Source organism: Durio zibethinus, chromosome 21, assembly GCF_047325235.1.
Source record: "Durio zibethinus cultivar Kanyao isolate XHJ-2024 chromosome 21, ASM4732523v1, whole genome shotgun sequence".
NCBI lineage: Eukaryota > Viridiplantae > Streptophyta > Magnoliopsida > Malvales > Malvaceae > Durio > Durio zibethinus.
Window position 1 is genome coordinate 8,192,588 of NC_143182.1, and position 19,773 is coordinate 8,212,360.

Here is a 19,773-nt window from a genome sequence, read left to right on the forward strand (position 1 = left end):
AGTTTTTTTTGTCTTTTAACACACAAATATTTTTGTTTGTTTTTTTCACATCTAAAAACCATTTACTTTAATGCTATACATATGCAAGAGATTTTGTATACAAAAGAGGAAATAGAGTAAAATTTTGTTTAGATCAATAATTGAGATGGACACAACAAATTTTAAGACTTGGAAGTTATATTTAAACTTAACACTGTCTTTTAGGAGGCCCAACAAAAAAAAAAAACTTACTATTATTTTTTATTACTTTTGATATTATTTACCCAAAAATATTTTTTTTCACCCATCTTAAAAAAGATAAAAAATCGAAACATTTCAATCCAAAAAACTCCAAATACAAAGTATCCGATCAGTGATCATCAGTGTCAATACGATAACCGTACAAGTGAACAGAGTAAAATAGAGCGTATAGCGCCGTCGAATACCAAAAAAAAAAAAAAATACCGTGGCAAGACTCGTAAATTTACCCAAAATGGATGGGTAATTTCCTTAACCACTCTAACCACACGCTTTCATCATCTCCACTGTCAATCTCAGTCCGCTTTACTCTCTCTTTCTCACCACTCTTTTCCTTTCCTCCGGAAAGGGGAAAAAAATATGAAAAAGAAAGCGGTACTTCTCCGCCATATCTCTCCTCTCCAACAACAACCATTTTCCTTCCCTACAATTTAATCCTCTCCTCTCTCGCCAAGCACATTTCCACAATTTTATTTTATTATTATTTTTTTAATTTCGAATTTTTGGAATTGGTTGAGCAATTATTCAGATCTGAGTACGGTCGCACCGGATCGTGGTCCAGATGGAGGAGGCACTGGAGCTGGCACGTGCCAAAGACACCAAGGAGCGAATGGCGGCGGTGGAACGGCTCTATCAACTCCTCGAAGGTTCTAGAAAGAGTCTCACTTCTTCGGAAGTCACTTCTCTCGTCGACTGCTGCTTGGATCTCCTTAAGGACAACAACTTTAGAGTCTCCCAGGGAGCCCTCCAGGCTCTTGCTTCTGCCGCCGTTCTCTCTGGTGATCACTTGAAGTTGCACTTCAACGCGCTCGTTCCCGCGGTTGTTGAAAGGTTAGGTGACGCCAAACAACCTGTTAGAGACGCTGCCAGACGCCTACTGCTCACTCTCATGGAGGTAAAGTTATAATTTATTTCTTTTTATGTCATTGAATGTCTTCCGCTCTTATAATTCCTTTATTTCTTAAAACTGCTGAAAGCACTCTACCTTTGGAATATGTGTCGGCACTGATATTTGTTGATTTTGAATGGAAAAGATGTGACGTGCCTTTGGATTTAGGGTTGTTAGATAGATTTAGTTGAATCAAAGACATTGACGGTTTCATGTAGTTGGATAAATCTTTCTGATCTTATGGTTTAGTAATGTGCCGATAAAATCTAATTTGTTAGACCGAGATTGTTTGGAAAGCTTCCTATAATTTTTAACCCTTTTTGTTTGCAATTTCTTTATAATTCTGTGGTTTCCCATTATTTTTGCTTTGTTATACTTTAGATGGTAAGTGTTTTTGGAGCAAAATTTTGATTGATTTAACCTAGTTTCATGTCTATGGAAGACTTGAGTCTGGTATGTTTTGTGGAAGTTTATTATTTCAGATTGTTCTATTCATGGAAGTACGGTGTTTCTTATAGCTTTTGGATGAGTCAAGGGTTTTCTAATTGTTTTACTTAAAATAATTGAGGATCATTTATTGTTTATTGCAATTTCTATGAAAATGGAATCCTGATTCCTTCTTTATTTTGTTGCCTTTTAAAGTATCTGAGTTTTGAACTAGATTTTTTTGAGAAAAGTGGTACTCCAGAATGGTCATAGTGAATGCTTTTGAGCAATGGAATAATTACCACCCTTAATTACCTCTGGATGGCTTTCATGTCTTGTTGAACCAGTCATTCCATTTTAATTTTTTAGTTAATATTAAACAAGAAAGCAAGTTCATGAACTATGGTTCCTCAAGCAATCACCTTGTGCCATGTTACTCTTACAGTCTTACTCCCCAAATCTAGGTTTTTATTTTTGGCGTGGTTCAAATGTCCACTATCAAAAACTGAAGCATTAATGTTTAAGATTTTCTTATCTATTTCTCACTCTAAAGCTATATATAAATACCTGTATTGTGCACAATGGTCATGGGCAACTTAGGAAGAAAATGTAGAATGTGTAAGTTGTCAAAAAACATTTGTTGACTTTTCTTGGATCCCGTTTGGTTGTTTTTGTTACTTGCTTTTTGCTTCCTAAAATAAAGCAAGAGCAAATGGTAGAAAAAAAAATCATAGTAGATTAAAAATGAACAAAATGGCTGAAATCTCTCTCCGGTTAAAATTTAATACTCTATATAAAATAAAATCATGTAGTATTTTGTTCTCCTGAAAAGTTACATTTTTAAGTTTTTAAAGTCTTTATAAATGTTTTCTTTTGTATCTAAGTACACCTTTTATTTTCTGCATTTGGTTGCAAAAAGTAACAACCAGATGGTACCTTAATCAATGTGTATTTTCAAATCAGACAACCTTTATGGGATGAGGGAGCGGACGACCTAATGAATTTATCCATCGCATTTTTAATTTTAAATTTATTTTTATTGCCTGGTGGTTTAGGTTTTTTATTCTGTTTTGACTTTTGTTCCCATAAGAAAAGTGAACTAGGTTATTATTATTGCAATTAAAATTTGGAGTAAATATCAGTACGAGTGCCTTGCTGAGTTTTTAGAATGCTTTAGTATTTTAGGCTAAGTGATGAAGAATTAGTTTGATTTATAAAATGTACTAATTATTTTTGTTTCAGGTTTCTTCTCCAACAATTATTGTTGAAAGAGCTGGCTCTTATGCCTGGACACATAAAAGTTGGAGAGTTCGGGAGGAATTTGCTCGGACAGTCACATCAGCTATCAGTCTTTTTGCATCTACTGAACTTCCACTTCAACGGGTTATTCTTCCTCCTGTATGCTCATTAACAATTCCAAAATGGATTTTTAGTCTCATCATTAAACGTGACAGAGATAAGTTGACATATATAAATTTCTTTATTTATCAGATTTTGCAGATGTTGAATGACACAAATCCTGGTGTTCGTGAAGCTGCTATATCATGCATTGAGGTCTGTGAAACTTCTCTTTCTAGTGTTATCATTAGAAGATCTTAACAACTTGTTGAACTTATGTGTAGGAAGAATTTGATTGTCTTCAAATGAAATATGATCTATTGTCTTCTTTTTCTTGTTTTTTTCATATTAAAATTTCTAACCCATGTTTTCAAGGAACTTTCACTTTTACCTGAAGATACAGCTGATTTCCTGATAGATGGGCTTACTACAGAGACAGCTCTTCTGCTTCTCAGTCCTAGAAAAACATGTTGATCTCCTCACAATAAGCTATTGACATGCCTTTAAAGGACAGAAAATACAATGAGAAAATCATTAGGCAGAAACATCTGGGATATGAACCTTGTCTATTACCCATGATAACTAAAAAAATAAGTTGGTCAAGACTCCTTTTTGTTGGAAAAAGAAAACTAGAAATAATTTTCTTGATACCTTGCTGTTGTGTAGGATCAATATGTATAAATCATATTGTTTGTCATTTGGTGTCAATAGTTTGTGCCCTCAATATTCCCAGCTTTGTGGTAGTTATATTTAACATTTAAACAAAGAAAAACCATCTCAATTGAGATTGCTTGCAATTTATGTTTTAGATTCATTTTTTAAAGTTTAGCTATAATTTTCATGTTCATGAATCCAGCAACCTTTGATATTGGGTGCTTGGACATGTTGTCTGCTCCTTGGTTAGTATTAATGTGAGTCATTTATGAAAAATGTTGTGCTTCTTTTGATGGATGTGGTTCCTTAATTGTTTTGATCTCTTCTGGAAGAACCATTCAGTAATTATTCATTGGATTAATTTTCTTTCTCTTCTTTAGTATTTCTGCTTTGGATGGTTTAATGAGTGTTGCAGTATCTGAGAGCAGTAATTCTTTGCTAAAAGGTCCACTTTTGCTGTTCTTCTCAAGAATTGCTCTTAGAGATTTCATGGGTCATACATTAAGATTTCTCACATCTGGGGGCAAAATTCTGATCAAATCATTTCTTTTCCAGGAAATGTATAGGCAGGCTGGAACTCAATTTCGTGATGAACTTCATCGTCATCAGCTTCCTGGACCTATGGTAAATATTTAATTTTGGAATAATATATTCCATCCTCTAGCTTCATTTTGAATATTTTTGTAGCTGAAGATGAATAGTATTCTCTCTCTCTCATTTTGGGTCTGCATTGACAGTTCACTTCCTCCCTAACCCCTCCTCCTGTCGTTCCTGTTATGTCTACTTAATTTAACATGTATTATTACAAATGTATGACATTAATTTAGATCATTTAATATTGATAACATTTCCTTATTGGTGTTATTACTCTGTTGTTTTTACAATGTAGTATATAACTGCAGATGAGATATATTAATGCCAGACTAGAGAAAATTGAACCACAAGTTCAATCTTCAGATGGAATTTTGGGTGGTTTTGCTGCTGGAGAGATAAAGCCTGCAATGCATAACCCTAAGAGAAGCAGTCCAAGAGCCAAGAGTTCTTCAAGGGAGACATCACTTTTTGGAGGTTTGGATCTGTGTATATCAAACAATTTTTTTTTTCAAATTAGGAATTTAGGATGGCTCTCATGATATGCTGACCTTTGCATAAACTAACCAACTTCCAATATTGGATACTTTTCTTTTGACGTTGTTAGTCAAGAGAAGTTGATATTTTCTACATTATATATTTCTCAAATATGGTGCTTGCTTTTACATCATGGTTCAAAGAACTATATGTTACTGAAGTGATTGGTATTTGTTTTTTACAGGTGAAAGTGATATCACAGAAAAACCCATAGATCCAATTAAAGTTTACTCAGATAAGGAGCTGATAAGGGAATTTGAGAAGATTGCTTCTACTCTTGTGCCAGAAAAGGATTGGTCCATACGTATTGCTGCCATGCAGAGAGTTGAAGGCCTTGTTTCTGGAGGTTTTTATCCTCTTTCTCGTCAACCTTCCCACCAATCTTGCTTTTGTATATGTCTACTGTTAAAGAATTAGAAAGTTACTATTTACCATTGTTGGCTGAACAGTTTTGAAATGATTCTGCCTTTTGTGTTGAAAGAAAATTCTTAATCATAAAGAACTGGCCAATGCAAACTGAGCTAGATCTATAAATTTCTAGGTATATTAAGGGATGTCACAACCCAGGTATATAAATTCCTGGGTTATCCCATTCCTTTAACCTTTTTCCCCGTTGGTTTTGACAGCTCCAAAGTTGTCCTGTTATTTACCCTATTTGCTATCAAAAATCTATTTTTATTTGGCATGGTCCTCTTCTATTGTTTATGGGTTGAGAGCTGGGGTTTTTAACAATTAAGACTACTGTGAATAAACAGGTGCTGCTGATTATCCATGTTTCCGGGGACTCTTAAAGCAGCTTGTTGGCCCACTAAGTACACAATTATCAGATAGGAGGTCAAGCATTGTGAAACAGGTGTTTACCATTTTTATTGTGTCTCCTTGTGCTGATTTTTTTTCTTTTTACATTTTTAATATTTTAGGAGATTTGTTCTTTGCGTTTATAGTTTATTTAGGGGGTTCTGAACTAATAGTGCTTATTCTAGCACCAATAGATTTTTTTTTCTTGTTTTTCTGTCTAATACTTTTTTATGTTATTTTTCTAAGTATTTCCTTTTGTATCAAGTGCACTGTTGAAATTTATTTAGAATGGTTTAGTGAATTTGCAGAATTATTCTGTTGCTGGAATTTTCGTACATTTTTTCTGGAGTTTGCTAGTATTGCTATTTATTTACAACATATCCATAAGGTTCATGATAGGGAACATGTCATGGACCCATCATCATACTTGTCCTTTCCATATTGACTCTCTTGGAACCTCCAAGAAGTTTGTTTTTGGCTAGTCCACCTTGGAGAGGTTGATATAAACTGAAAACTTCAACTTGAGTAGAGATCGCAATTAAAGCTTAGTGTTTGAAAGATATTTTGTTGCTTCATGTCAGTTACTAGAATTCTTACATGCCTCTGGTTTCTTAGTTACATTCCTGTAACTTTTACTTTGAAGCTTGTGTTTCTCTTCTTCCTTCATGGTGGTTTTCTTATTCTTTCACTAGACTTAGCCACATTGGTGAGATTCCAAGTTTGTGCATAGTGTTTTAGCTTCTTGTCTCTTAACACATGCTGATGGACTTTTATAGAATGGCCACTAGGAATCTTGAGAGAGTCAATGTAGTAGTGGTGGTTGAGTTGAAGACAGTTGTTTACTTTCCTATCCCATAAGTGCTTTTCTGGTTTTGTACGTGTGGCTGTTTTTGAGTTTGTTTCCTTTTTTTCAGGCTTGCCATTTATTGTCCTTCTTATCAAAGGAGCTCTTGGGCGATTTTGAGGCATGTGCCGAGATGTTCATCCCAGTAAGTTCATCTTTCTTGTGTAGAATGCAACGTTTGTATTATCATTTATAACTACAACAAACTAAGCCTTATATCCCATAACTATGGGGCCGGCTGTTTGTAAGGCCAAAAAAAGATTCATGTTAGGTCATAATTTTGAATTTTCTTTGGCCACTTATTTCTATAGAAAACAACCTTTTTATCTACTTTCTTAATCCTCATATCATCTCTTATTAATTGCATCCACATCTTTCATAGTCTGCCTCTAGAAGCTTTGGTCTCTCCCAAATCCAAAAGCTCATTTCTACTAACTGGTGCACAGATAAGCCTATGTTTCACATGTTCAAACCATCTGAAACAGCCCTCTCTCATCTTTTTCTCAATTCGAACTACCCCTAATTTTCCTCAAATCTCTTCATTTCTGATTCTGTCTCTTCCAGTCTTGCCACACATCCATCTAAGCATCCTCATCTCAGCTACACTCATTTTCTTCTCATGTTGTTTCTTTATGGCCCAACATTTAGTCTCATATAACAATGCAGGCCTTATGGTTGTTTTATACAACTTCACCTTTAAGTAGAAAGGCATGTTGCGATCACACAACACACTTGACGTATTTCGCCACCTTACCCATCCTGCTGGAATCTTATGATTTACATCCCTTTCTATCTTAGCATCACTCTGAATAATTGATCCCAAATATTGAAAATGATTACTGTTTGGTACTACCTCACTATCCAACTTAATCACATTAGCACTTGCTTCCTTATGACTACTAAACTTACATTTTATATATTCAGTTTTAGATCTACTCAATTTAAAGCCTCTAGACTCCAGCGTATGCCTCTATAATTCTAATTTCGCATTAAAATCATCACTAGTTTCAGCAACTAAGGCTATATCATCGTCAAATAGCATATACCATGGCACCTTATCTTGGATATGGCTAGTGAGCTCGTATGCATCATGGCAAATAACATTTGTATTCTCATATGCACTTGTTAATTTCACGTTATGATAATCAGGTCCTTTTCAAGTTGGTTGTGATTACTGTGCTTGTAATTGCAGAGTCCGCAGATAACTGCATAAAAACGGTAATGTTTTCCTATATCTCCCCTTCTCTTTTTTTCCTTTTATTTTGATTATTCTTTTCTTCATGATATCTTTTCTAATTTGCAGATCTTGCTTAACTGCAAAGTTGCCCGCATGCTTCCCCGCATAGCTGATTGTGCAAAGAATGACCGTAGTGCTGTACTCCGTGCCAGGTATTCCCATGTTTCTGCCATTTTAGGATGGAGTCTTTTATTTGTTGTTTGTCTACTCAACTTTTATCTCCTTACTGCAGGTGTTGTGAATATGCATTGTTGATACTTGAACATTGGCCAGATGCACCAGAAATACAGAGATTGTCTGATTTATACGAGGATCTGATTAGATGTTGCGTTGCCGATGCAATGAGTGAGGTATCTATGTTTGGAATTTCTTATTTTCTTTGCTGTTTGATGTACATAGTGATGCATTCAGCCCTTCATGTGAAGGTCTAAGTTGATCAGTTTGATTGGCTTCTCTCCTGGAGACATGATTGGTTCATGGCTGATGCTTCACTTCATATGTTTTAATGAACTTGTGTTTTTTTCATAATTAGGGTAATCTGAACAGATGACCTTATGTGGCAACACTAATTCCTAGAACTTTATCTCATTTACATTTTACTTATACCTGTTTGAGTCAATGCTAAAATTTGATGATAAGATGACCAGTGAGTTGGGAACTTAACAGGTACGATCAACTGCTAGAATGTGCTACAGAATGTTCACCAAAACTTGGCCAGATCGTTCTCGTCGCTTGTTCTCCTCCTTTGATCCTGTCATTCAAAGGGTATTTATAGCTTCTTAATTTGATGTATATTTTGGAATAATTCATTTTCCTAGATTGTGGTTTCAAAGTCTTGCTTTTGCACAGATAATTAACGAAGAAGATGGAGGGATGCATAGGCGGCATGCTTCTCCTTCTCTCTATGACAGAAATATTCAGATGTCATTTACCTCTCAAACTTCTGCTGCTTCAAATCTACCTGGATATGGAACGTCTGCTATAGTTGCAATGGACAGAACTTCAAGCTTATTGTCAGGGACGTCTCTCTCTTCTGGGCTGAATCTATCCCGCTTGAAGGCCCTTGGTAAAGGTGCTGAACGTACGCTGGAGAGTGTGTTACATGCAAGCAAACAGAAAGTTAGTGCCATTGAAAGTATGCTTAGAGGTCTGGACATATCTGAAAAACAGAGGTCAACAAGTTTGGATCTAGGTATTGAATGGATTTTCTATGTTTTACTTAATTTAAACTTGAAAGTTTTGTACATGAGGTCTTTAAATGATGCAGTGGTAATTGCCTGAAATGATCAGAAAATCAGTTCAATTGTGAGTGGCTAAATTTCTCTATATTGCCCACTAGTGCAGGAGTTGACCCTCCATCATCTCGTGATCCCCCATTCCCCACTGCTGTTCCAGCTTCTAATAGTCTCACAAGCTCTTTAGGACTAGAATCAACTGCCTCTACTGTTGGTAGAGGTAGTAATCGCAATGGTGGTTTGATTATGTCTGACATCAGTGCTCAAGTTCAAGCTTCCAAAGATTCAGGCAAGTTATCATATAGAACTAGTGTGGCAACTGAGTCTTTGCCAGCTTTCTCATCATACCCTGCCAAGAGGGCATCCGAAAGACAAGAACGAGGTTCCTTTGAAGAGAACAGCGACATTAGGGAGGCCAGGTGGGTTATAAATCCACATATTGACAGGCAATATTTGGACACTCCTTATAGAGGTGTAAACTCTAGGGATTCACAGAACAATAATATTCCAAACTTCCAGAGACCACTTTTGAGAAAGCATGTAGCTGGGCGGATGTCTGCTGGAAGGAGAAAGAGTTTTGATGATAGCCAGCTGTCACTTGGAGAGATGTCAAATTATGTTGAAGGTCCAGCTTCTCTCAGCGATGCCCTAAGTGAGGGGCTCAGTCCTAGTTCTGATTGGTGTGCCAGGGTTGCTGCTTTTACTTATCTACATTCTTTGTTGCAGCAGGGGCCCAAAGGTATTCAGGAAGTGGTTCAAAATTTTGAGAAGGTAATGAAACTGTTTTTCCAGCACTTGGATGATCCCCACCATAAAGTTGCACAGGCTGCCCTTTCAACACTTGCAGATATTATTCCATCATGCCGAAAGCCCTTTGAGAGTTACATGGAAAGGATCTTACCCCATGTTTTCTCGCGGTTAATTGATCCAAAAGAGTTGGTTAGGCAGCCTTGCTCAACGACCTTGGAAATTGTTAGCAAAACTTATAGCATAGATTCTCTCTTGCCTGCTTTGCTGCGTTCACTTGATGAACAGCGATCACCAAAGGCTAAATTGGCTGTTATTGAGTTCGCCATTAGTTCCTTCAGCAAGCATGCTGTGAATTCTGAAGCTTCTGGTAATATTGGCATCCTGAAGTTATGGCTTGCAAAATTGATGCCATTGGTCTATGATAAAAATACTAAGCTTAAGGATGCAGCTATTACTTGCATTATATCTGTATACTCGCATTTTGATCCAACTGCTGTTCTGAATTTTATTCTTAGTTTATCAGTTGAAGAACAAAATTCCTTGAGACGGGCACTTAAACAGTACACTCCTCGTATTGAGGTGGATCTAATGAACTATTTACAGAACAAGAAAGAGAGGCAGCGTTCTAAGTCATCCTATGATCCATCTGATGTTGTTGGGACATCGTCTGAAGAAGGATATATTGGTGTGTCCAAGAGGAGTCTTTTACTTGGAAGCTATTCTGCTGGTTCCATTGATAGTGAAGGTGGTAGGAAGTGGGGTTCCACCCAGGAATCAAGCCTGATGACTGGCAGTATTAGCCAGGCTACATCTGATGAAACTCAGAAGAACGCATGTCAGAACTTGGAGACCAGTTCAAATGCAGATGCTTTTCCTTACAAAACGAAAGAATTGTCTTATATGGTTAATTCTATTGGTCAGAACATGGGATCCCAAAATGGCCAGATAGAGAACTTGGAAAGTAGTGTTAACTTGGAAGGTCTATCTACTACACGCCTGGAAATTAATGGTCTGAGTAGATCTGACTCTTTGGGGACCATTGAAGGAGTTGCTCATAATAATGAGACTTCATCAGAGTTGGATCTTAATCATCTTAAACCTACAGCTGTAAAGATTAGCTCTACGCCAGTCGCTAGTTCTAGCATTACGCAAATTCTTCACCTGGTGAGTTTAGTATTATCCTTTTTTTTCTGGTGATGATAATTGTTTTATCAATTGAGTTTACTGGGAGATTATAGATTGTTGGACTTCTCGTAGTTCTTATTGTGTTTCAAAAACTTCACACTTCATGAATGCTTTCTTCTGTACTTCGTAGATCTGCAATGGTAGTGACGAGAGCCCTACTGCCGGTAAGCTCAGTGCACTTCAGCAATTAATTGAAATTTCTGCGGCTAATAATCTCTTGATTTGGACCAAGGTATATTTGTTTCCATATAAGTTTTATATAAGTCTGGTTTAATTTTATTTCCTTCTCTTGAAAGTTTCTTAACTTTGCAATACTCTTATGAACGAATATGTCCTCTTCCCCTTATGTCAAATATGCTCTGCTATATTTCACGCACATCAAGTTGTAATATTTAGTTGTATTTATGCAGTACTTCAATCAGATTTTGACAGCTGTACTTGAAGTTTTAGATGATTTTGATCCCTCAATCCGAGAACTTGCCCTATCATTGATAGTTGAAATGCTTAAAAATCAGGTTTGCTCATATTTTCAGTATATAATTATTCAGACATTGTCTAGGTTTTCCTTTTCTCTAACATACAAGTGCTTATTTCCTCCTTTTTTTGGCTTGTCATGCTTTCAGAAAGATGGTATGGAAGATTCTGTTGAAATAGTAGTCGAGAAGCTGCTTCATGCAATGAAGGATATTGTTCCGAAGGTAATTTACTTTCCATGAACTTGTCCTTTGAGAATATTCATGCTCCTTTTCCGTATCTAATTTGTCTGCTCCTTGTTTAGGTTTCAAACAAAGCTGAGCACTGCTTGAACACTGTCTTGTCTCAGTATGATCCATTCAGATGTTTCAGTGTATGTGGTTCTCTTTCTCATGTCTGACTTGTTTTCCCTACTCCAAATGAAGAGAAAGTGTTTTGGAATTTAACTTCTGGTTTCAGGTTATTTATAAGTGCTGATTTTGTTGAACGACTGGGGTTGTAGGTTATTGTACCTTTGTTAGTTACTGAAGATGAGAAGACTCAAGTTATTTGCATAAATTGTTTAACAAAGGTATTTATTCTGAATCCTAATTGGAGCTAAAATTGTTAAATTTAAATTTAATAAATTTAATTATTCTGAATCTGAATCAGGATAAATATCCAGCTTTTGTTCAGATATGTTATATGCTTGTATAAAGTTAATTGTATTCCTGGGAATTGTCATTGCTTTCCTGTCTGTTTGGATTGGAATTTTGTTTGCTTTCCTTTTGACTGTTTCATTTTTCCTAAAAATAAGTTGTGCGTACAAATGTTAACTGTTGACTATATATTTCTAAGCTCTTTGCTTTTTCTGTTCAGCTTGTGGGCAGGCTATCACCGGAGGAACTAATGGCTCAATTGCCCTCATTTTTGCCTGCACTTTTTGAAGCTTTTGGAAACCAGAGTGCAGATGTCCGTAAGGTAATACTTATGTTGCTTCATAAAATTGTCATTGTATGGAAATGGCTGAAATTTAGGTTTTTATTGGTTGGGGAAGTAGAAAGAAAAAGATAGGAGTGGATGCGGTGGGGGAGGGGCACTTGAGTGAAGGAAAGCATTTTATCATCTTGTGGAAGAAAATAATTACTTCTCTTTTGCATTATCATTTACGTTAACTAGCCACTTGATCCTTTCTAAGTGATATGGTTACTGTCTGAGATGTGGCCTAAAAAATTAGTAACAAAGAATTTTCTCATAGAAGACACATCTTTGACTATGAACATGTAGGATGTGTTATATGTTGATATTTGGAAATCCATGAATCCATTCAATGTGTATGGATGCTTTTATTTTGTCTTTTTAATTATATGTGACTTGAGCTCTACAAAAGGACGTAGCTCTCTCCTATCCCATAATTAACTTCCCTCTCCAAGATTAGAACCTTAGACTTCCAATTTGAAAGTTCAAGTTTTAATGGTTGAGATGTCTCTGTGGAGACACAGAGTAGGGATGATGAAAACAAGTCTAGCAATTCATTAACTGTTTCGCTTGGCTTGTTAATAATCTTTTTCAGCATTTAGCTTTTAGTTCAATAAGTTTAGCATAGAACTTGAATCTTGCAAGCTAAGGCCATGTAATAATTATATCATTATAATTTATAAATATTACTATTTTTTCCATTGTTAATTTTAAAATTTTAAGTTTATCATGCCACCAAATTTTTGTTTGAGTTGCAATTGACTTGTGTTTTATGAGCATTCAAGCTGAGTTTGGACTTCAAAAATTCTTTTCAATCTGAACTGAAGTTTTGAGAGATGGGCCTTGCCTGAACTTAAATTAAATATTTTAGCAAAGCTCCAGCTGATTGCTGTTTTACTTGGGTTGGTTCAGTTTTAAACAGAATCCAGCATTCTATGTTTATGCTGGGTAATCCTTGGCATCAAAATCCTGTTTTCTTAATTTTCTATTTATCATCCAATAAATGCGTAAAATTTTTAACGGTTTCTCTAAGATTCATTTTCAACGCCAAAAATCTGCTTTTGGGAATTATTGTCTAAGCCTCTAACAGAATATACCTTAGATATCTTGTCAATGATATAGGTTTTGTTTACTTTGTCCAAGAAAAGTAGGAATGTGCAGTCAATTGCAACTGTAATGTTCTTACTTCTGGATAATGGTTTATGACGTTACATGCAGAAACATTACATTTCAATGAATTGTATCAGAATGGCTCCATCTCGTAACATGCAAATTATTGAAAGGGTGCCAGCCTCTCGTCCCTTGTCTTATAGGTATGAGTCCCATTGGCTCCTATTCCATGTTATTGGAGGGTGGCCAATGCATGATCCTTATGGCCTAAGCCAAAGGCTATAGTAAAATTCACTTTAGAACTCAGATGAAAGAGCAGGATCCTGCTGTGAGAGTAGAATACATGAATCAGGAAAAGATACTGTTTCTGTTTACAGAATCAATGGTTAAAGTATATTGACATGGTGCATGGTTGAGAAGAATAATAGATGAAAGCATAACCTCATAGTTTTCTTCTCTTGTACTATGCTTGTTGTTGTTTCTGCTAGAAGCGAATGAACTTTGTATTTCCGCATGTTTTAAATTCTTAGTATGGTTGTCATTTTGTTTTTGCTCTCTTTAAATCTCGTTGAGTCTGAATCTGATCTCATTGCGTGTTAATTGTTGATGGTACAGACTGTTGTTTTCTGTTTGGTGGATATTTACATAATGCTTGGGAAAGCATTTTTGCCACACTTGGAGGGGCTTAATAGCACACAGTTGCGGCTGGTGACAATTTATGCTAATCGGATCTCACAGGCCAGGACTGGCACCCCTATAGATGCTAACCATGATTAGCTGGTTCATTTGGACAGGGAGGTTGGATTTGGGAAATGTTTACTTATTCGTTGTTGTGTAATTTGTATATTGTGTGAATGCATTTCAAGGGGTGATTTTTGTTTTGTTTTTTTTTTTTTTTTAAATATATATTTTAGTCCAATTTCCTTTGGATTGCTAGGGCTTGGAGGGAGTGTTTTTGGTGGGAATCAAATAGGGAATTGCACTGTTGTGCCCAAGTTGTAATCACCATTTTCTTAACATTGTCTTTATATTGACAAAGAAATATGGGTTTGGAGAATTTTATATTCTTGTATTACGTCCATTTTTTTTTTTTTATCAAAAAATAGCTAGATTTTTTTAAGTTGTGGAATTTCCCTCCATGGATTGATTTAGTGTTATTTTAATTTATCAATGCAGTGGCTGTTTTCCGAACTATCCATCAGGCAGGTCCAATATTGGGCATGAATGTAGAGATTTGAAGTCTCAAAATCTGGTTGGTACCGAGGAAATTAGCTCATAAAAAGCGAGCTATATTTGTATTTATTATTTGAAAGTGAGCGAATCTCAGTGGCCAAAAAAGAATAACATTACGGCTTCTGACCAAAATGACTTCATCTCGATACAGTGATACTGTTTACACTTTTGAGCCAACGTCTGGTCCGTAAGACAATAGATAAAATTGAGTGATAATTAGTTTATATTATATTTAATTTATATTTAAAATAAATGATATACTTGTAATAAAGATTAATTATTTTTTTGATATTAGATAATTCAATATTTTTAAGGAGGAGATAAAAAAAGATAATTTTAATTAAAAAATAAAATTATTTGATTATAATCTTTACATATATCAAATAAAATATAAATATTATTATTTAATATAATTATATTCATAATATTATTTTATTTTATTCTATCATAATTTTGTATATCAAATTCATTCTAAATATATTTACTAATGCACAACAATGAAAAGCATAAAAGGAAAAATCTAGTATGCGAATCATGTGGGACAGTTTGGTTCTTTTTTCGTTACATGACATTGTTTGCTAACGTTTTTTAATGTAACAAGTATTAGCCACAACATGTGTGAAATTCACAATGTTGATGGGTCTACAAACGTGTGGATTGTTTCTTTAATATAAATTCTTTCAAAGTGATAATTTTCAAACGCTGAATTCAACAATAAATTGACTACAAATGTATTGATTGTTATATAGAAAGAATCATGAAAAGTTGGTCACTGTATTCAAAGAAAAGAATTGTAAAAAGTAGTCACGTCACGTGCAATGGAGATGTACAGATGCTAGCAAATCTAATTAATTGCACAGAGAAGACAAAATCTGGTTTCCAGATTATGCATTCAGAATTTCCATAACTATGCCCACTTTCCCAATGTCGCACCTTTACATCTAATTATTTTTTGTCCCACTCTTGCAAAATTTGCTCAATGGAAATGGAAAGTGAATCCAAAATGTTAATCCTTTACCAGCTATATAAACCTCCATGTTGCCTCTTGCTTTGACATCAAAATAATTCTTTAATTTGTGGTGCATACAGGGTTTTCAGCTGCAAAAAACAATGGCACCTTCTGAAAATCTAGCTCCTGCAGGCAGGGCCAACACGGGAAATGGAGGAGGAGCACCTAATGGAATAGAAAAGCAGCAGCGCTGTCAATTTAATGAAGTGGTCCTGAGGAACAGGTTGACTGCCCTTCTTGTTGATGGTAACAGGTTTTGTCGGACGATCGAGCAAGGACTTCTTCGCGCTTATGGAGTTGAAACCCTAGCTGTAGACAATGGCAGGGCTGCGGTTGAGCTCATTGCCTCGGGGGTAAAATTCAATCTCATTGTCATTGACATGCTTCTTCCTATCCTGAATGGCCTTGAGGTACCTAACAAACATTACTTAAATTTGCTTGAGACAAATCCCATTGATCCTGTCATTATTATTATTATTATTATTAAAATATACTAAAAAAGAACCGTTTCATCATCTCTTCTTTATCTTGCATGTTTTCATGGCAGGCCACAAGGCAGATTCGTGCCATGGGGGTGCGTTGCAAAATGCTGGGAGTCACTGCTTGCTCCTATGAGAGAGAAAGGGAAGCATTTCTGGCTGCTGGGGTTGATGTGTTCATTGAGAAACCCCTCAGTCCCGAGATTTTGGTACCTATCCTGAGGGAGCTAGATGGGCAGTGAGGATGGCAACGGAAGACACAATCCCTCGGATCAGAGAACTTTCATGTGGTTGTTGGCTGCCCAATAAAAATCTTACCAGCTTTAATGTATTTAGCTGTTTTTTATTACCTTCGAGCGTCGTGAGTTTTGTGTTGTCTAGCGTTTTTAATAGCTGCGTGTGTCGCTATGTAATGTACCAGTAATTACAAGAATAAGATTGTCCTCTATTATTGCTTCATTTTCCTCACAAAATGGCTTGATTCAACCATTCCTATCTCTGTTTCCTATGCTTATCTTTATCTTAAACAAATTTTTTTTTTTTAAGAACGAAATGCCATCAAATGACAAGTCATTGGCTTTACTACGAGTTTTATAGCCATTGTAATCAAAATAAACGTTTTAATTATCCGCCACACTCGCATCATAAATTCTATCTGAATCAGTACACTTACCGACATTATTGAATCAAAATGGTCTTCTATCTTCCACCATTACACAGTTCCTTGTTTCATTTTTAGTTTTTTATTTTATTTTATTTTTATTTTTTCCTATGGTGTCATCTTTTCAATTGATGAACAAGTATTAAATTAGTACAAATAGATATAAGAAGAAATTGAGTTGCAAGACGGGGCCCAAAAAATCTACATCATCCAAAAGTTTTTTTTGATCAATCTAATCAGACATTGGATGGCTCACAGCATTATGCGCGTTTGGTCGGAGCTAAAAATAGTAAAAGTTGCAATAAATCATGCATCTGATTCGCCTACCTAAGCAATCTCATATTTCTTTATAATTAAACTAAAAGGCAAAAAGAATTTGTGCATTTTGTTTGTCCTTCAAATTAGATTTAAAAACTCTTCTTTGATTTAATTTAATGGTAGATGCATGTATCTCTTGTTTAAAGAGTTGAGTTCAAATTTAATTCGTTTTTAATTAAAAAAAATTGTGTTCAAATTTCGTCGTTTTAGTTAAAAAAATTAAATAAGTGCAATTTTCAACTGTTCCTAATTCAAAAAGTTTAGTTTAAATCTCGGCTATTTCTAATTAAAATAATTAAGTACAAATCTGGGTTTCTATTTTTTTTCATTTGCGAATTTAATGAAGCAATAAAGAAAAAATAAATAGGGAAACAAAAACAGAAACTAATTAAGCAAGAGCTAGCAGCAGATTTGGTTCCATATACAATTAAAGTTCATCTATTCTGTTTTACAGCAGATTTTTTTTTTTAAGATGCCCTGATGTTTGTTTCATAATGATATCTCCCAATTATGGGAAAATATCTCATTTTATAGATTTTGTGATTTTCTACACAATCCAACTGATACTGTTCCAAAACTCATTTTTCACTCTCTTGCTCCTATAAACGGCTCAATTTAAACCAAGAATCCACCATGGGAACAACTCATCATTCTCTTTGGCTGCTATCTTCATTGTGGTTAGTATTATAATAACCTTTCTTCAACCCAATTATTGCTAAAGCTTGTTCATATAGGTTCACTGCATATCTCTGTGTAACTTGGTCAAGGTCTCAAGAAAGGAGAGGTCTTTTCCTCATAGTGCTTAAGATGCAAACGTATCTAAAGACATATTATTCTTTGATTTATTGAAACCGGTCAAAGTTTAATCTCAACCAGGTCATTCCTAGTCTAATCAATTACACTTAATTATTCACTAATCCTTTGACCAAAGTAAATGCTTTTAGTTTGTGTCATTACATCCTTTGTCATGTTTTTGTGCATAAAAATATCTCTGGTTTCTCCGTCTCATAAAAGAACAGAATATGTGGTCTAATGTTGGCTTTTCTTTGATTCATAGTCCTGCAATTAGATTAAATGAAACTCACAAATAATTTGTTGATTCAGTTCATAGGAAAAGTACTCAATTCCTGGAAGCTGAAGCAGAATTAACATGGCGCAGAGCAGACATGGTGTGAGAAAAGAGCAATCTAGCAAGATCACCGCACTTGTTGTGGACGATAATATGATCAACCGAACGATTCACCACAGGCTCTTAGACAATCTTGGCATAGAAAGTGAAGTCGTCGAAAATGGGAAAGAAGCTGTTGATGTCCATTGTTCTGGAAAAAAGTTTGACATCATTTTAATGGACATGGAAATGCCTATCATGAATGGCATTGAGGTAAGAAAATGTTTAGTTGATTTCATTGGTTTTTTCTTCATATATAGATTTTTGGTTACAAGATTATAATTGAACATCAGTCTGGTTCAAATCTCTGTTTGATTTTGGGAATGTCAGGCGACGAGGAGGCTTCGTGAAATGGGGATTCGAAGCATGATTGCAGGCGTGTCATCGCGCTCAATGGAACAAGAAATACAAGAATTCATGGAAGCTGGTCTGGATGACTACCAAGAGAAGCCCTTGACAATTTCTAAACTTATCTCTATGATCAGGAAGATGAATCTCAATTGTTAGAAAAAAAAAATGACAAAAACCCATCAAGTTCCATAGCTTTTGTTGTAGGATGAAACAACTTAACCCAAGTCTTTCTACAGTGATTTGGTTTCCATTACAGTTGTAAACAAGTTCTAAGTTATTTTAGTAATGGTAAATTTGTTTTGTTTAGCCTCACCCAAACTTTTGCTTGTCTATTAAATTAAAAAAAAATCATATTTGATGTATTTTCGGCATGTACGTGTATATCTTTTGCTTGAGATAGTAAAATTTTATTTGAATAGACGATAAAATTAAAATTAATAATAAAAATTACTGTAATTATAATTAAAAAAAATTATTGTAATTACAATTGAAACAAATTAATAAAAAAATTATATTGATTAAATCTTATTAAAATAGACATTTAAATTCAATCGCATCTCACCAGAGATGCAATGAATCCAAACCTAGGCTAAATGGTTCCGGTAAGAAATTACTTTTGCTTTGGAGTAATATTGTACATGATTCTACAGTTCCTTCCGAGGCTACATTCATGCTTACTAAAAACTTGCTAGAAAACCTCCATCTGCAAACTTCCAATCAGAACGATCAAGACATACAAATCAATGAGGCTGGTGAGCCCACACACGAGAAAATGTTGTTTCATGTCGTTTATCACAGAAAAAAAATATATTTTTTAGCAATTAAAATTGTCAAAAATTAAATTTTAATATGGAAACTAAAGGTGCAACACTTTAGTAATATACCATTTGACTGTCGGCCGACAAATATTTTTCCATTCCTTGTAATTAGTAGAAATTTGGAATGAATGCTAGAGCATGTGTGATTACCCCAAACTTTTCTCCAAGGTCGAATGGAGGGGGAACTCAGATCAAACACCTGACCTTGACTAATAATTCCTTATAGGAGGCTGAGAATTTTTGTCAAAGCCTAAGAAAGTATAGTCTTTTTCTCGAAATTGGAATCACAAATTTTTCAAAAATAAAAAGAAAATAATATGTTGGAATGATAGGAAAGTATTCAACGATCTAACCCTAGACCATGATTAACAATGCCTGTATTTTTTAATTCTTATATGGGGACTCAAAATGTTATTTGGATCCAAAATCTTGAGATTTAAGAAACATATATTTAGAAGTAGCAAAATAAGCGGG

The 19,773-nt window shown here is 35.0% G+C and overlaps 3 protein-coding genes across 8 annotated transcripts; all 3 read left to right on the forward strand.

Moving 5' to 3' along the window:
* The first annotated feature begins 520 nt into the window (after positions 1–520).
* LOC111305373 (CLIP-associated protein-like) lies at positions 521–14,332 on the forward strand. Of its 6 annotated transcripts, none has more exons than XM_022902854.2 (22): positions 521–612; positions 767–1,132; positions 2,795–2,950; positions 3,044–3,106; positions 4,100–4,168; positions 4,447–4,612; positions 4,857–5,018; positions 5,428–5,525; positions 6,385–6,459; positions 7,464–7,532; positions 7,618–7,703; positions 7,784–7,901; positions 8,218–8,316; positions 8,401–8,743; positions 8,896–10,700; positions 10,852–10,953; positions 11,132–11,236; positions 11,345–11,419; positions 11,500–11,568; positions 11,698–11,766; positions 12,054–12,155; positions 13,878–14,332. In XM_022902854.2, exons 2-22 carry the CDS (start codon positions 800–802, stop codon positions 14,037–14,039), a joined length of 4,326 nt encoding a protein of 1,441 aa, XP_022758589.2. In that variant the 5' UTR covers positions 521–612; positions 767–799; the 3' UTR covers positions 14,040–14,332. The 6 variants fall into 6 exon arrangements, 5 of the variants coding, with proteins under 5 accessions (XP_022758589.2, XP_022758588.2, XP_022758590.2 ...); XM_089749971.1 differs by having other exon boundaries at positions 546–612; positions 2,795–2,935; XM_022902853.2 differs by having other exon boundaries at positions 530–1,132.
* A 1,131-nt stretch (positions 14,333–15,463) lies between these two features.
* LOC111306146 (two-component response regulator 24-like) lies at positions 15,464–16,441 on the forward strand. The gene is made up of 2 exons (XM_022904051.2): positions 15,464–15,914; positions 16,052–16,441. Exons 1-2 carry the CDS (start codon positions 15,606–15,608, stop codon positions 16,223–16,225), a joined length of 483 nt encoding a protein of 160 aa, XP_022759786.2. The 5' UTR covers positions 15,464–15,605; the 3' UTR covers positions 16,226–16,441.
* Positions 16,442–17,408: 967 nt separating this feature from the next.
* LOC111306147 (two-component response regulator 24-like) lies at positions 17,409–18,793 on the forward strand. The gene is made up of 3 exons (XM_022904052.2): positions 17,409–17,639; positions 18,067–18,343; positions 18,461–18,793. Exons 2-3 carry the CDS (start codon positions 18,113–18,115, stop codon positions 18,635–18,637), a joined length of 408 nt encoding a protein of 135 aa, XP_022759787.1. The 5' UTR covers positions 17,409–17,639; positions 18,067–18,112; the 3' UTR covers positions 18,638–18,793.
* The last annotated feature ends 980 nt before the right edge of the window (positions 18,794–19,773 follow it).

Coding starts and splice junctions, on each gene's coding strand:
- LOC111306147 (XM_022904052.2), top strand. CDS start 18,113: ATGGCGCAGAGCAGACATGGTGTGAGAAAAGAGCAATCTAGCAAGATC. Junction 18,344..18,460: donor CTATCATGAATGGCATTGAG/GTAAGAAAATGT, acceptor TGGGAATGTCAG/GCGACGAGGAGGCTTCGTGA.
- LOC111306146 (XM_022904051.2), top strand. CDS start 15,606: ATGGCACCTTCTGAAAATCTAGCTCCTGCAGGCAGGGCCAACACGGGA. Junction 15,915..16,051: donor CTATCCTGAATGGCCTTGAG/GTACCTAACAAA, acceptor TTTTCATGGCAG/GCCACAAGGCAGATTCGTGC.
- LOC111305373 (XM_022902854.2), top strand. CDS start 800: ATGGAGGAGGCACTGGAGCTGGCACGTGCCAAAGACACCAAGGAGCGA. Junction 2,951..3,043: donor AACGGGTTATTCTTCCTCCT/GTATGCTCATTA, acceptor TTTATTTATCAG/ATTTTGCAGATGTTGAATGA. Junction 5,526..6,384: donor GGTCAAGCATTGTGAAACAG/GTGTTTACCATT, acceptor CCTTTTTTTCAG/GCTTGCCATTTATTGTCCTT.